A 15,979-nucleotide genomic window follows, 5' to 3' on the forward strand; every position below is an offset into this window, starting at 1 on the left:
TTTGTTAATACATGGTAGACATTTTTTCTATGCACATTTAATATTTTTTAAATGCTTGATTAACTTTTTTATAATAATTGTTCAACATTTGTTCAAATGCTTGATTAATATTTTTATATACATTGTATGAAAATCATCAGTTTTTTAATACATGTTTAATATTTTTCCTATACACATTTAACATTTTTAGAATGCTTGATTAATATTTTTCAAAGACTTGTTCAACGTTTTTTTTCAAATGCTTGACTAACATTTTTATATACATGATCAAAAGTTCATCATTTTTCAATACATGGTCAACATTTTTTCTATGCATAGTTAAAAAAAATACTTATTCAACATTTCTAACATTTTGAATATACATGATCAAATTGTATCATACACATTGTATTCTTCCTGTATACATTTTTCGTACGTGGTAATTTGTTCCTATTCACATTTAACATTTTTTAAATGCTTGGTCAACATTTAAATAATGTTTTATGTAGAGTTATTTTGGTTATAATTTTACTTAGAATACTTGAAAGTATAAAAAAAGAAAGCAAAAAACAAGAACAGAAAAGTGAAAAAAAAAAACAACAACAAAGCTATGGCTCCCACGTGCCTGGGCTGGCCCAACTCGGGCACGTGAGGAGGTGTTTGCGTGGCTAGGCTTGTAATGAGCTCGGCCCGGTGATACTGCTGGGGCTTATTTAGAGAGCATGCATTATGCTTTGGACTCGTTTCGACAGGCTAGCTTACGGCCCGTTCTGATGCTTACGGCTCAGTGCCGGCGATATATGTCTCAAGAAGAAAATGTCGTCGTCGATCGACATGCTGTCAGCATTCTTGGGGATTACTTGCTTCCCTGCATTGCAAAGCCATCACCATCACCATCACCGTCGCATACACACAGCCGGAGATGCCTTGCTTTCAACACGCACGCCCAGCTCGCCGATATACCAAACCCAAGCCTCCGCCCCGGTGTAACCTGGGATTCCCGGTGGCCACGTTAAAACCCAGCCCCGCGCGCGCCCATGCAGAAGAACAAAGGCCAGCTTACTGATCCCCGTCATCCATTCTAACCCTGCTCGCCGGCGACCAGAGCCAAGCTAGGGCGGGAGGTAGCTAGCTAGCTAGACGTGGGAATGGCGATCGGCGGGATCATCGGCGGCCACCACCGGCACTCCGTGGTGGCGTCGCGCGTGGCCATGTTCGCCCACCTGCTCTTCCTCACCACCGCCGTGCTCATGCTCGTCTGGCTCCTGCGCTTCCGCGGCGGCATCAACATCCAGTCCGACGACCCCGAGCAGATCTTCAACGTACGTTCCGGTTAATGCACACGCACAGTTCCTCGATCTCTCTGTTCTTATTTTGTTTACAGAAACAGTTCTGTAGATTAAACTGGCCGGCCTTATGCACTTGCAGTATTGATCTCTCCTTTCTGTGATGCAGGTCCATCCCTTTGTGATGACATGGGGGTTCATTCTTCTCATCGGTGAAGGTACGTCCAATGCACACTGCCCTGAATTGTCAATGTCGTCTTTATTACCAACTCCCAAACACAGTGACCTTAAGTCCTTAACCAAGCTTTACCTTTTTGTGGGAATCGTAACTAAGGTTTAGGGGAGATAGATATACAAGTATATGAGTGTACATGAAGTTTAGCAAAACGTCGCAACAGAATCATTATTAATTGCCAAAAGCACCTGAAGGTGTAGCTGTTGATGTTGCTACTGCTGTTGACATGGCCGAAATTCCATTGCAAAAAAAAAAGACAAGGTGTGAGTGTGTCACCACACTACATTTTAGACCAGATTGGTACGTAGTAGGGCTTTCTAGGTGTTTGGTGGCCGCAAAAGCACCGGACCAGTCTCATTCTGAAGTGCCAATGAGTGTGCTGGGTGGGCGTCCATGCCAAAGGTCACCTCGGATGATGCCGATAATGACCACCGTGGATCGCTACGTTTTCCTGCCAAGCTCATCATCCATCTCGCAACTGGCATACGATTGGTACATTATCCTTAGGCGAAATTAACATGTGCCGTGGTAGCTAAAGTCTTACAACATTTGTGCAGCCATACTGGTGTACACGACGATCCCGATGAACCACCGGGCGCAGAAGATGGTGCACATGCTGGTGCACCTGGTGGCCTTCGTCCTCGGCGTCTTCGGCATCTACGCGGCCTTCAAGTTCCACAACGTGGCCGTGGTGCCGGACCTTGTGAGCCTCCACTCCTGGATCGGCATCGGCGCCATCTCCCTCTTCGCGCTGCAGTGGCTCATCGGCTTCGCCGTCTTCTGGATGCCCGGCACGCACGAGCACACGCGCGCCGCCGCGGCCCCCGTGCACGTCGCCGGCGGGCTCGTCATCTTCCTCCTCGGCGTCTGCGCCGCGCAGACGGGGCTCGTCCAGAAGAGCGCCAGCGCCACGCCCGGCACCGAGGCCAGGCTCATCAACGTCACCGGCCTCTTCATCGTCTTCTACGGGGTCACCGTCGCGGCCACCGTCATGCTGCGCATCGCCACGCGCTACCAGTAGCTCGGTCGGTAGCCCCTCTTTTCGATCGGGTGGTCGGACACCGGCCGCGGACGCCGGCCGCCCGATGAGTCTGTGTGCATGTCTGTTTGATTGGTTGGGTTTCTTTCACCATTTGTATCTACGGCTGGTACATTTTACGTGTACATGTAAAGCAAGTTTGGGTGGTTTGCATTGCATGGCGTGTGTACGTAATGTCCTACTGAACCTTTTCTGCAACAATTCTAATCGGCTCGTTCACAGGAGCTTCGCAGAGAAACTCTGGGCTTCTCAATTTGTCTCCTTTTGTGTGAAGCATACACCACCCGCACGATTAGGGATGCAAGCAGAACCTACAAGTATATTAAAAGTCGATCGTGTGTAGTAGTTACTCAAGATTAACACGTAATTGGCTTTTGATATATCATACCTGTATGTAAACTTCGCATGATACATGCTTGCACCCATAGCCGTTACATACCACGTGAAGGTGGTTCTGCCAAGGTTGTCACCTCAATCTGCTCTGAAAATGGACCAGTGAAAGCGTCGGACCGGTTAGCCCCAGACTTGGCAGATGGCTCGGTCAGGGCCTCCGGCTTTAGATGTTAGGCTTAGGTGAGAGGTCTGGGTATGTGGCCCAGCTTGCACCCCTTCATCATTTGGATAGAATTCAGGCATCAAAATGGTGGATTCAGGAATATTGTTGGTCTACTTTATAAGAGCAACTCTAGCAGATGTTGCCAAAAATGACACTATAGCAATATTGACGCCGCATGATACTTGTGGCCATTCAGAGACTATTCGAGGTCACCTAAAATGCATTACATGTGGTAAGTGACATTTCATTGCAATCAAAACATCTATAGTTTCAAAGTTCCTAGAATCTGGCAAACGGAAACTTGAGTCGGAGCCGATGACCTACATGGAGGGTTCTCAGTCGTGCTACTCCGGTCTCCGGTTATTGTGGAAGCAGATTGCACGGAGCCAGTGAAGATGGTTCAACATGCTAACGCGGATCACTCTCTATATACCGCTCTGGTGAAGGAAATCTAAGCCATAATTATGGTGTCCCCAATCTTGTATCACGCATGTAAATCATAGTCAAAATACTTCTAGTCACTCTTCGGCAAATTATGCTCGTGTTGAAATTCATACAACGGTTTGGTTTGGGTTAAGGCCGTGCCAATCTCTCCAAACTCTGTCGAGCAGAGTGTAATCCATGCTGATATGAGTAAGACTAGCCTATTCACAGAAGAAAAAACGAGCTTAAAGGTTACTTGAAAGGAAAACCGAAAGCCATTTGTAGGGAAACAAAAGCGAAAGTGCGAGTGATGGCTTGACGCGGAAGGTATTTCTTGCAATATGCGAGTATGTTATTGGACGACCCAATTCTGCGTCCAGCAGGAGCTGTCTTCTAGGCGCATCTTTTTGCATATTTCCCGTGTTGCTTTTTATCAATTTTTCTTGTGGTTTTTTAGCTTCCTGTATTTCTTTAGCAATTTTCTTGATATTTATTTTTATTTATCTTTTATCCTTTTAGCTTTTTTTCTTCATTTTTCTGTGTCGGTTTTCGTTGTTCTTTCTCTTTCCAATGATTTCCTTTGTTTTTTTCCTTTTTCTTTTCCTTCTTTAACAGATGTCTACATTTTAAGTACACATTGGACATTTTCCTTATCCACGCGTAACATTTTTTATGCACATTGAACATTTTTCAAATACATGATGGATATTTTTAAAAATATATTTTTATAAACCTTTTCTGAATACATGCTAAAAATTAAGATATTTATTTATTTTTAATGGAATGAAAGATTTTCTGAAAACTAAGCTAACAATTTTTTATGCACATTGAATATTTTTCAAATACATGATGTACATTTTTTAAAATAAATTTTTGTAAACCTTTTTTGAATACATGCTAAAAAGATCAGATATACATTCAGTTTTATTAATGGAATGAAACATTTTCTGATAACTAAGCTAACATTCCTTTACGTTGTATAAACATTTTTTAAATGGCACATGTTTTTCTTAAAAGTCACATTTTTTAATGGCAGAAAATATTTTTTAGTTGTGTAAACATTTGTCACTGTATACCATTTTAAAAAATGTGACATGTATTTTTCTTAAATGCATGAATAGTTCTTAAATGTCACAGATTATTTTAATGTTATCAACATTTTGTTTACAGTTGCGCTAACAAAGGATATACACCGCATTGACATTTTTTAAATTCACAGTTAAAATTTTAAGAAAAATATGTAAAGTAAGGTTGAGTATGTGCATAGGAAGATTTTTAGAAATGCAAAAAAAATAATCCAAATGATAAGTGCCACAGAAGAACTCCGCCCCTGGCGTTTTTTACAACTAAAGTTTTCATCTGAAAAGAAAAAGGAAACCAGAAAAACTAAAACATGCCATCCGAAAAAATTCTTGACAAGTAAAGTTGCCATCCCTACGTTACTAAATTTGCCATAAAAAAGGTTGGAGTTGTCATGTCTTTGTGCTACACGTGTGACATTTATCATGATCCAAAAAGAAAATTACTACATGTGCCAGTACGTGCCTATGTGTACTTGTGATTATGTGCTGGCCCATTTAGTAAAGAGCTGCGGCGAGGGAGAGTGGCACAGACCGTATATGACGCTCCCGAGCGTCAAAACGATATGGTATCGCTGCTGCTTCTCTTTTTTTTCTGTTTTTATTTCTTTCTTTTTCCATTTTTTATTTTTTATTTTAATATGTTTCTTAATGTGTTATACAAAGTCCACTGCGTGTTTATATTCAAAAATGTTCATCATATATTTTAAGGAAATGTTCACCCTATATTAAGAAAAAATTCACCCTATATTTATAAAATGTTCAACTATTGTAATAAACTTTCCATTGTGTATTTTAAAATTGATCAGTGTATATCATAAAAATGTTCATTGTGTATTTTAGAAAAATTCAGCATATACCACAAAATGTTCAATGTGTGCTTAAATATTGTTCAGCATATATCCCAAAAATATTCATTGAGCATTTTAAAAATTGTTCAGCTTATATTACAATTTTTTAACATACATATAAGAAATTTGAATGTATATAAGAAAATTAATATATATTCGGAATTTCAAATGTTTGTTCGTGTTTTTCAATTTTTTGTTCACCTTTTCAATAATTCTTCATGTTTATAAAGTTTGTTCGAATTTGAAACTTGTTCACAATTTTCAAAAATTATTCACATTTTTAAAATGTTCACATTTTTTCAAGAAATGTTGAGAAAAATGAAATAAAATGAAACTGTTGATGTACTTAGTACATTAAGTTTAGTGTTGCGCTTTTACCACACTTAGTTGCCATCTCCGAGACAGAGAAGTTTAGTGTTGAAAAATTGATGTACTCTTTTTACAAAAATGGATGGGCTTTTTTTAATTTGATGAACTTTTTTAAAATCGGTCAAATCTTTTTCTAAATCTGATGAACTTTTAAAAAAAATCAATGAATTGTTTTTTCAAATGCGTAAACTTTTTCGATTTGATGAACTCTTTTTCAATTAAAAATCAACTTTTCCAAGTTGTTTTCAAATAATTTGAAAATCTACTCAATAGCACGGATATAATGGTTCTTAAACATTTCGGGTTCCTCCCAGTCAGTTGCGCCTACCAGCCGTAGTGGTTACCAAGACACTTTCGTTTGTTGTAACTCACATCATGAGCTTTATTCATATAATTGCAATCCTAGGACAGTCAGCCAAAAGGATGGTCACTAAGAAGCTCGGAGTCTCTTCGAGCCAGCAGTCCGTCACGTTCAGTGTGCAAGCATGCTTAGCACAAAGATGTGCCGGAAGTTAGCTGCTCAATTTACATGAAGAATATAAAAAAAAGCTGAAAATCTCTAACTAGGTCTCCAATTCCTAACGGGATAGGAGCCACAACTGAATGAAAATTATGGCGAGTGTTCCAGAGATCTACCATCTCCAGGCAATCAACTTCCATGATCACTTGCATATAGCCGCGCAGATACGCAAAATGCTCACCCTCCCGCATTGACAATGCTTTAGCTATCAGTGGGCCTGAAATACCCATATGGGGTTTGCACCAAGCACCAAGGAGGCCGGTGGAGGACCGGGCAACACCACCTGCACCACTACAATTTCCATCAAAGTTTAATGCTTTGTCGGCGTTGATCTTGAACACTCCCGGTTCTGGTGGCAACCACCCATGTCATGGTAATACACTTGCCAGAGTTCTGGGCAAGTCTAGAATCGCCAATGCTTCTTTTGTCAACCTCATACACGAGACAGGATCGGATCCTCCTTCCTCATGCTTGATTCGGTTCCTGGAGTGCCAGATCGACCACATAATAGTAATGATAATAGCTCGGTCCTTACCTCTGAACTTGTCATCACACAAAATGTCCCGCGCCCAAGGGTCCGGATGTAACCTTGGTAGACGTACCTCAAACATCGCAAAGGCTTCCTCCCCAAAACGCTTTGCATGGGAACAGTACGTGAGTGCATGTTGTAGATCTTCATCCATGGCTAAGCAAATCTTACATCGGCTAATTTATGCAATGTGCCTTCTCTTTAGTGTGGTCTCATCGGGAAGGATCCCTCGGAGAACTCGCCATTAGAAAACACGAACTTTTGGTAAGACGACAGAGTTTTCTTTCTCTCAACCCAATTTACACGAACTGTAAAAAAAGTCTTTCTTGCATTATTGTTTCAAAGTCAGTGTTGATGCAGTAGTCCCGTTTGAACGGAATAAAGAGCCGTCCCCTCTGTCCCAACTGCTAATAAATATAGTACTAGTAGACTAGTAGTAGTAAATATTTGCCTGTGTTCAGCTACTCGGCCATGAAACGGAGAGTCGTGCATGGCCGGCTGGCTGCTTTTCTAGAATACGGTTTTCTTTTCTTTTCTGGAATACCGCCGGCTGGCTGCTAGACCCGCCAGATTTTGTTTGTATTCATGCAAGTAGATTAGCCAGATTTTGTTTGCGTTCATGCTAGTAGATCACGTAGTCTTCCCTTACAAAGAACAAAAGTACTCAGATTGCGTAGTCCCTGATGATCAACAGAAGCTACTCGGTTTCTCAAGGAACGGAGGCCTTCTCGAACGTTGACACTCGACACACCAGGCATCCAATTCCACGAAGCACAACTGCACAAGCACCGCAAGACAACAAGAGAAAACAAAGGGGCGCCCGTGTGCCAAGTCGTAAAAAGCCAGCACCCGCAGCAAGATGATAGCAAAGGTAAATAGAAAAGAGAGAGCGAAAGCGCGCGCTGACTTTGCAGCAAGTGAGGTTTCTTTTCCTTCTCCACTCCCCGCCATGGCTTCGAACCGACGAGACGAGGCGTATCTTGGTAAAGTCTCTCCCGGAAGATCACCGACAAGGGCCTCCGTGACGGCAAAGCGCACCCGGATGCATGGCCCGGCCGTAGTGGCAGCGCACCATCCATATCAGACCACACATTCTCGCTCGACTCCAGTGCGAGTGGGCGCACATGTACAGTATCACTATCACCGGCCGGTTCGTGCGGACCGACTCTCCATGAATCCTTGGCCCACTGCTGGCCAGGTTAGAGCATGGTGTGCTTGAATCTCCAGGAAAAACAGGCTAGGCGATCTTGATTGATATATGAAGCCAAACGCGACACGGGGATCACTTCACTTCGTTTAACGCAAGATGACAACAGCATTGGGTTCTACGTTTCGGCTTTGTTTTTTTTTTAAGAAAACTTCCGATCTACAGTACTGTTTATCTTTAATTATGATAGTGTAACTAACACAAAAAATAATAAAAATTACATCCAGATCCGTAGACCATCTATCAACGATAACAAGAACTGAAGCGAGCCGATGACGCTATTCTTCATCCTGTTCCAATTCCAAGCTGCTGCTTGATCGGCGTCGCAGCGTCGGCCGTAAGCAATACGGCGCTACTACGACTATGCAGGCGAGCAACAGAGACACGTGTAGTCTACTACACTGCAGACTACACTGCTTTGCGATCTGATGCCACCGGTGGCACGACACAACACATGCGTGTGCCAATAATTGTACCCATCTATAGTAGTCCAAACCGGCCAACAACCATGACTATTGGGCAGTCCGAACCTTAACCGAGATCCTCGCGCTGACATGACAAGCAAATCACTGCAAAAAACCAGCCGCCACTCGACAAAATCGCCACTGTTCGTCTCGAGAAAAGCTGCTCTATCAAGGATATATGGCCCCGCAACGCAAACCAGCTAGCTCTTCCTCATGCCACCGATTATTGGCCGCTTTGCGCGCGCACTGGCGCCATGTTTCCTCGCACTATTGCTTTGCTCCATGTCCCATGTCCCATCCCATGATGGACGATGGATCGGATCGTTTTTGTCTCGCTTGCCCGTTGCCGTCGCCATTTGCCAACGATGAGCTCCGGCCTTCCAATTTCCGTGGCTGTAAGCTGGCCGATCCAACGGCCGGCACCGCTCTAGAAGTAGCAGTTGAAACGGCTTCCCAGTGTAGAAAGCTTCCAAGGTGATTTTCATCCACGACTTGTCATCTTCCTTCCGAACGATAATGGCGGAAAGAGCCCCCCGGGCCATGCCAAGTGGGACCCCCTCTTAGGGCCTGTTTGGTTCCAATAAGTCACCTGACTTATAAGTTAGGTGACTTAAAATCAGTGAGTTATAAGTCATGCATGTTTGGTTGTCATCTGACTTATAAGTCACCTGAGCACGCCTTCCCACCTTGTTTTTTTGATGTAAAGATGATGGGACCCACGCAAAAGAGGGTGACTTATAAGTTTTAAGTTGGGGTGAAGCAACTTATGACTTATAAGTTGGGGTGATTTATAAGTTGGGTCTGTTTGGCAAAATAAGTCACTTTTTTCACTTTTCGACTTATAAGTTGGTGACTTATTTGAAACCAAACAGGCCCTTAACTCTTGAGCTTTTCCTTGAGAAAGAAAAAAGAAAAGGAAAAGAAATGCAACTTGGAGCACGCATGGAAAAGGCAGACGCAAAGCTTGCCCGATCGGTGGTGGTGGTGGGCCCTCGGACTTTTCCTCCTGGGCTTGCCGAAGCGATAAAAGAGACACACATCGCGATCTCGTGGCGAGTGAGATCATTGCACCGTGCACAATTATTATTCCGGCTCCGCCCGCCTACTTCCGCTGGCTCGTGAATATGCCGCTGTCCTTGCCCGCAACAAGGCCATGCTTTTTCGCCCAAATGCTACTACAAACATTTGGAAAAAGCGAAATTGTGAGATGGGGCCCACATGCAGTGACGTATTTTTGAGACGGCTATTTGAATTCGGCGAAAATTGAGGCGGACATTTTTTGTCTCCGGCAAAACTTTCGGCACACCCACCCTGGTACCACCAGACAGGAACATGCATGTGGTTTTCCTCTATTAGAATTGTGTGCTGGTAAATGTGGTGATGGATAAGTATGGGTTTTGCAATATGAGTTGCAATATGGGTGGGTGATGACATGGATCGCGACATCAACGATGGCTGCCCTTTGTTCGTGTCTCTCATATTAGATTCGCTTTGTCGATATGTTCGTTCCCTCTCGCAGCGTTTGATTTTCTTTTTTCTTTTTTATAGTGTTTCTTGTACTGCCATGACAGATGCTGAATAGACCGGAAAAAAATCCAGTTAGCTTGCATTTTCCTCACATCTATACTACTTATAAAAGAGCAAACATTATCTTCTTTAAGTGCACCCCACAAACTGTATACGGATACATTATCACCGCATGATTAGTCCCACTAAACTTAATCTAACGGCTAGCCTTAACCGAATCTGTTCTCTGTGTGCACTTAGCAATTTACATTGACTGACCGTACTCCACCGCGGAGGAAAATATGAAAGTCTATGCCTGGTCAATTAGGAAACTATAATCACGGACACATCCTATTAAGAAACTAATCACGGGCACATCTAATTATTAGAAAACTAATCACAAACCCATCCTATTATTAGGAAAAAAATCACACGTGCATCCTATTATTAGGAAAATAATTACGAGCCATCCTATTAGAAAATTAATCACGGACTCATCTAATTATTGGAAAACTAATCATGGCTGCATCCTATTAGATAAGTAACCACGAACGCATCTAATTATTAGGAAACTAATCGCGAGCGCATCCTATCGTTTCCTATCAGGGAATCGTGATCGCGAGTCGCGAGCCGTCACCAGCCCACCACCCACGCGAGCCACAATGGGAGACACGCGAGGAGGAGCTGCGGCTTCCTCCGAACACACTTCTACTGACTGCAACGACTTCGTCCACATCCTGGGCATGCTCTTCGGGAACCACCGGCATCCGCGTCGACTTCGGCTCCATCCACAACACCCACGCTGACAAGCACCCACCGCCGAGGTCCTTCAAGTTGGGGGAACGCTGAGTATCTTGGACCAGTATAAGCGGGCCAAAAAAATCTGCCCCCACAACCATGCATGTAGATTCACCTGGTCGCCAACCATTATCGTCCCCAGGGCGGTGCAGGCCTCGGCCACTGTGAAGCAGGTGAAGCTAATCACGGCCCCATCTCACTCGCCCGAAGCTACCGCCGACTCCCTCAGCTCTGACGCGTGCTGCTCCGTTGGACACGCTTGTCCGGTACTCGCGCGTGGACGACGTCGTCCAAAGCTAATCCCGGTGCGTGGAGGCCGCCGCCTCAAAGCTGGACGACTGACTCACCTGCGTCGACAATGCCGCCCAGCTGGTGAGAGGACACGGTCGCCGCGGCCGCTCGCACGCCTAAACGACGGAGACTCTCGCCTTCACGCGAACGCACCACACACACGCATTAATCAAGTAAGTATCCAGTGTTGTTTTTTTACTGTCATCGCTACCTCGCCGGTGGTGACACATCTAGAAGTACAGGAACTAGAGATGAGGCAATGACAAACAGAGGAACGTTGGAGCGCACACAAAGACGTTCGCCTTCTTTCTTTCTTTATTTTTTCACTGATTTTCACGTACCTGCAACAGACATCCCTGTTCTTTTAAGTACTGACTACCGGTTATTACATGGCCAACTCACGACTATATAGTGAACTCACAGACAAATTCGCTGAACCAAGACCTTACTTGCAGTCATGAAATTACGTTTCACTGAAAAAAACCCAGAAGTTTGCATAAGTTTTAATGAAAAAAACTAAAGTTCGCATAAGTTTTACTAAAAAACCCTGAAGTTTGCATAAGTGTATTTGTTTGTCCAGCAGATACATGGCAATTGTAATTTTACATGAGCATTTTCATACCATCCTTATCTACAGTTGAGCTAACATGTTTTCCTGATAGAAAATTTGGACTACATACAAGAGAAGCAAAAACTGCATGTTGATTATGATGATGATGAACGTAGGATATTTTGTGGTCATGGTAAATTTCATATCATTTAGTACATAAACAATATTCACAATTTTATTTTATTATCATCAATTGTGTTGAGTTTCTTTCATATATATGTATTGACCCTCTTCTTTAAATTAGATGTGACAGATGCGGAATGAACTCATACCACATGATCGCATACGAGCAATTCAAGAGGAATTGGCGGGATTCTTTCTTGACCATGTCATACATAAAGACGGAGAATGCCATGTAGAAGTTGAAGTCGATTTTAGATGTTAGGGATTATAAGAGATGTTATATTGTATATATGTAGTAGTGTCGGATAGATATATACAAAAACTTGTTGTTCGATCAATCTCGGAGAAAGAGAGGTCACTTCTCTCTGTATATGTTCACGACGATCTTGTGTAATTCTTGACTGGAATTTGTTGGCACTGAAACGGTTCCTTAGCTTGTCCTAAGTGACATTTTCATGTGTGACTATACTTGCATAAATGTGTGCATATGAAGAATCATGATGAATCTTCTAAATAATTTTGAATTTTATACATTGAGAAAAGTGGGTGGTCTTTTAATACAGGAGACATGTTGATTAAGAAGAAACGATATTTCAAATTATTTGTACGAGTTGGAAATAAGAGATCGTGTACTTTATAGGGAAATTTCAAATTTATGAATAAATTGTCTTGTATTAAGTTTAGTATAATATGTTAATCCAAATAGATGCGTATTGCGTGTGCACACTTATTAGTTTAAATAGACGTGCGTTGCACGTGCATACTTACTAGTGCATGATCAAAACTCTTTTGCTTCCTTCTGGAGAAAATAACTCTTATATTTCCTTGTTTAAAAACAAATTAAGCCTTGACTTAATAAATCCACTTAAACATGTAAATCAACCGGGATCTTATTCCGAAGATATCACCGTGATAAATGAAACGATTCATTATTTAGACGCTTGGCTTAATACTTATCTCCATTTTGAGCTTTTGTTAAGAAGAAGAAAAAAACTCATCATATGCCCTCATGCTGAAATGGGTACCTTCTTAGGAAAAAGGACATCCTCCCCCACAACATGTCGATTGAGTGGCGTCGAGCCCTCCCCGTGTAATCCATGGAGCGGGCAACTTTTTTCCCCTAGAGATGACCTTCCATTTTTAAATAGATCATTTCTCCCATAAATTCAAAATTGTTGATGATTTTATGGGTAAACTAAATTTTAGGTTCCAGTAAAAATATAGCTCACAAATGAATTTGGCTTTAATTACCACAAATTATTATTTTTGTTCAACACTTCCTCAAATTATGGAATGATCGTTACTAAAATAAAAAAAATCTTTTGCCCGATGAAAACTGACATCATTAAGAGCAACTCTAGCATAGTCACTATATTGGCAGCCTCCATAACGTGTATGGAGTATGCTCCATAATATTATATAGGTTGGCGAGGCGAGGTGCAAACACGGGATCGTAATAAACCGTAGGCTTTAACGTTTTTTTCATGTGAGACCTTTGTCATTGACTGCAATGTCTCTTCCTTCCCCATCTTGACAATGGAAGTTTCTTCTACTAGATTTCTACATGGGTGACAACTAGGATTTGACAACCATTTAACCTACAATTCTCTGTTAGAATTAGAACTGCATGCTCTTCCTCCTTTTGTAAGTGACCTCGCAGGCGGGAATACTTCCACTGTCACAGCCATGTGGTCAACGAACACATGTGGGTCCTTGATGTTGAGAAATTCCACGTTTTTAAGGCAGACGTGCCTCCAAGACTGATTCGGCCTTACATAGCATGCCCTCCTCCACAAAAGTTATTTCTACTAGATTTCAACATGGGTGACACCCGGTCGAAGTAGCGGAGGGCAACAGTGAGGCACTCCCAGTGGACGACTGATTCGGCCTTACGGAGCACGTCCTCCTCCACCCACCATGAGTAGTGTCACGCCCTCTCCCGAAACCCCTCTCAGTGGGGTCCTCTTCGATCTTAACGGGTAAAGGTTCAAAAGAATGGAGCGGCTGTCGCAACATGGCCGATGCGGTGAGTGGGGTGGCGATGGGGAAGGGAAAAGATAGGGGGTGATTTGGCGTTGGAGAAGGGGATCGATGGCAGTGAGTGTGGCGGCAACGAAGAAGGGGGAGATATGTGAGGAGTAACGACACCAAGCAGGGTGGCCCGGTTTACATAAGGGGCGAATGGATGAGCTCCGATGGGAAACATGGATTTGACGTGCGCGGGTGGGCAATGGATGTGAAACGCGGCGGCGACCAGTCATTGACGCTCTTTCTGGCGAAGACGCTATTGCGTCATTGACACAGGCGGAAGCAACGCCCATATGGACGGCAACACGATTGACTGGGATGTGCGTGTGAGGAAGAGGTTGGGCCGAACTCCCCGTCTGGTGGATGTAGTGCGCTCCAAACCAATGCTCTCCAACCTGCAAATATGGAGGCTTGCGGGCTCGATTTGGTGCAGACTTCATAAATCATTCACACCGATGTGCGTTGGTATCTCTCCAAAACTGTCCGTTTGACTGCAACAACATATGGGGTTACGCCGTCGATCGACTTGATATGATGACCATTCTGGAGTTGCTCCAAGATTTTTTTAAAACGGCTAGATTTGGGGTGCCTTCATAAATTACGTAGTCCAATGGATATAGGTAACTCCGCTAGACCGCCCATTTCAACCACCACATCATATGAGTCTTCTTTGGTTCATAGGATAAAAATAGTATAGGAATAGAAAAATCATAGGAAATGAGATGACATGGATCTCAATTTCTACTATATAGAAGGAGATTTCATTTGATGCATATGATATGATTTTCTCATTGGGTTTAGGTTGATGTTTCTTTTCCTTTGAAATGTGAAGGGTTTTTTTTGGAGGAGGGGGGGGGGGGGGAGGGGGAGGGTTGATTCCTATCCTACAAAGGAATAGGAATACGTTCCTACAAACCAAATGGCTCGAAATTTTTTCTACAAAATTTTCATCCTTTACAATTCTTATTACTCCCTTCGTTTTTATTTAGTCCGCGTATTAGCTTTGGTCAAAGTCAAACTTTATAAATTTTGACAAAGTTTATAAGCAAAAGTATTAATATATATATATATATATATATATATATATATATATATATATATATATATTAACAAATCAATACTACTCCCTCCGTTCCTAAATGTAAGTCTTTTTTAGAGATTCCACTACAAACTACAAACGGATGTATATAGACATATTTTTGAGTGTAGATTCACTCATTTTGCTTTGTATGTAGTCCATAGCGAAATCTCTAAAAAGACTTATATTTAGAAACGGAGGGAGTATTAGATTCTTTATTGAATGTAGTTTCACATCATGTAGATTTGTTATGGTAAATATTTATATTTTTTTTATAAATCTGATCAAACTTTAAAAAAATTGATTTCAGTCAAATCTAATGCAGAGTAAATAAAAACGAAGGGAGTACAATGTTCCTATGAACCAATGAAGGCGTGAATGGTTATTATGGTGATCGACTGTATACGACGACTACCTGAGTTGCCGCCCATGAGATGACCGAAAAACCCGATGACTCCAGCCGGTGGATCGAAATGGGGACGCACAAATTTCGAATCCCTGTTTTTGACAATCACCGTCACAGTGTGCACAGCAGCTTCTCCACCTCGACAGCAACCCATCGAGCACGAGCAGAATCAGTGGCGGAGGCACCGCCCGGCCGGTCCGTCGTGCCATCATAGCTTCGTCTTCACGGGGCGCAGCGCTGTACGCCCCCGTACTGTACTCCTGTGCGCGCGCCTAATGAGTGGCGGCACACGTCACAACTCATCATGTGGTTCCGTTGTTTTGCGCGGCTGGTTTTGTTCATAATAATCAGACCCCAAGTTGCCGGTCAACGTCACGATCCTCGTTATTTTTCTTCCATGCAATCAATTATCAAGCATCACAGACGTCGTTGGGTGGGTTGGATCAGACATTCAGACATCAGAAGCTCCACCAAGCGCCAAAGAAGGCTTTATTGGCAGAGAGACACCCGGACAGAAAACCGATGGGAAAATGTTACGTTTTGCCACCCACATTTCGTGCTGTAAAAGGGAGACAATTCACCTCATGATGCGCGTACGACCC

The 15,979-nt window shown here is 42.8% G+C and overlaps 1 protein-coding gene across 1 annotated transcript; it reads left to right on the forward strand.

Moving 5' to 3' along the window:
- The first annotated feature begins 940 nt into the window (after window positions 1-940).
- Window positions 941-2,697, forward strand: LOC125553455 (putative ascorbate-specific transmembrane electron transporter 2). Its single transcript, XM_048717235.2, has 3 exons — window positions 941-1,301; window positions 1,435-1,483; window positions 2,058-2,697. Exons 1-3 carry the CDS (start codon window positions 1,128-1,130, stop codon window positions 2,519-2,521), a joined length of 687 nt encoding a protein of 228 aa, XP_048573192.1. The 5' UTR covers window positions 941-1,127; the 3' UTR covers window positions 2,522-2,697.
- The last annotated feature ends 13,282 nt before the right edge of the window (window positions 2,698-15,979 follow it).

This window comes from Triticum urartu, chromosome 4A (genome assembly GCF_056163025.1).
Source record: "Triticum urartu cultivar PI428250 chromosome 4A, HENAU_Tu73, whole genome shotgun sequence".
NCBI classification, from domain to species: domain Eukaryota; kingdom Viridiplantae; phylum Streptophyta; class Magnoliopsida; order Poales; family Poaceae; genus Triticum; species Triticum urartu.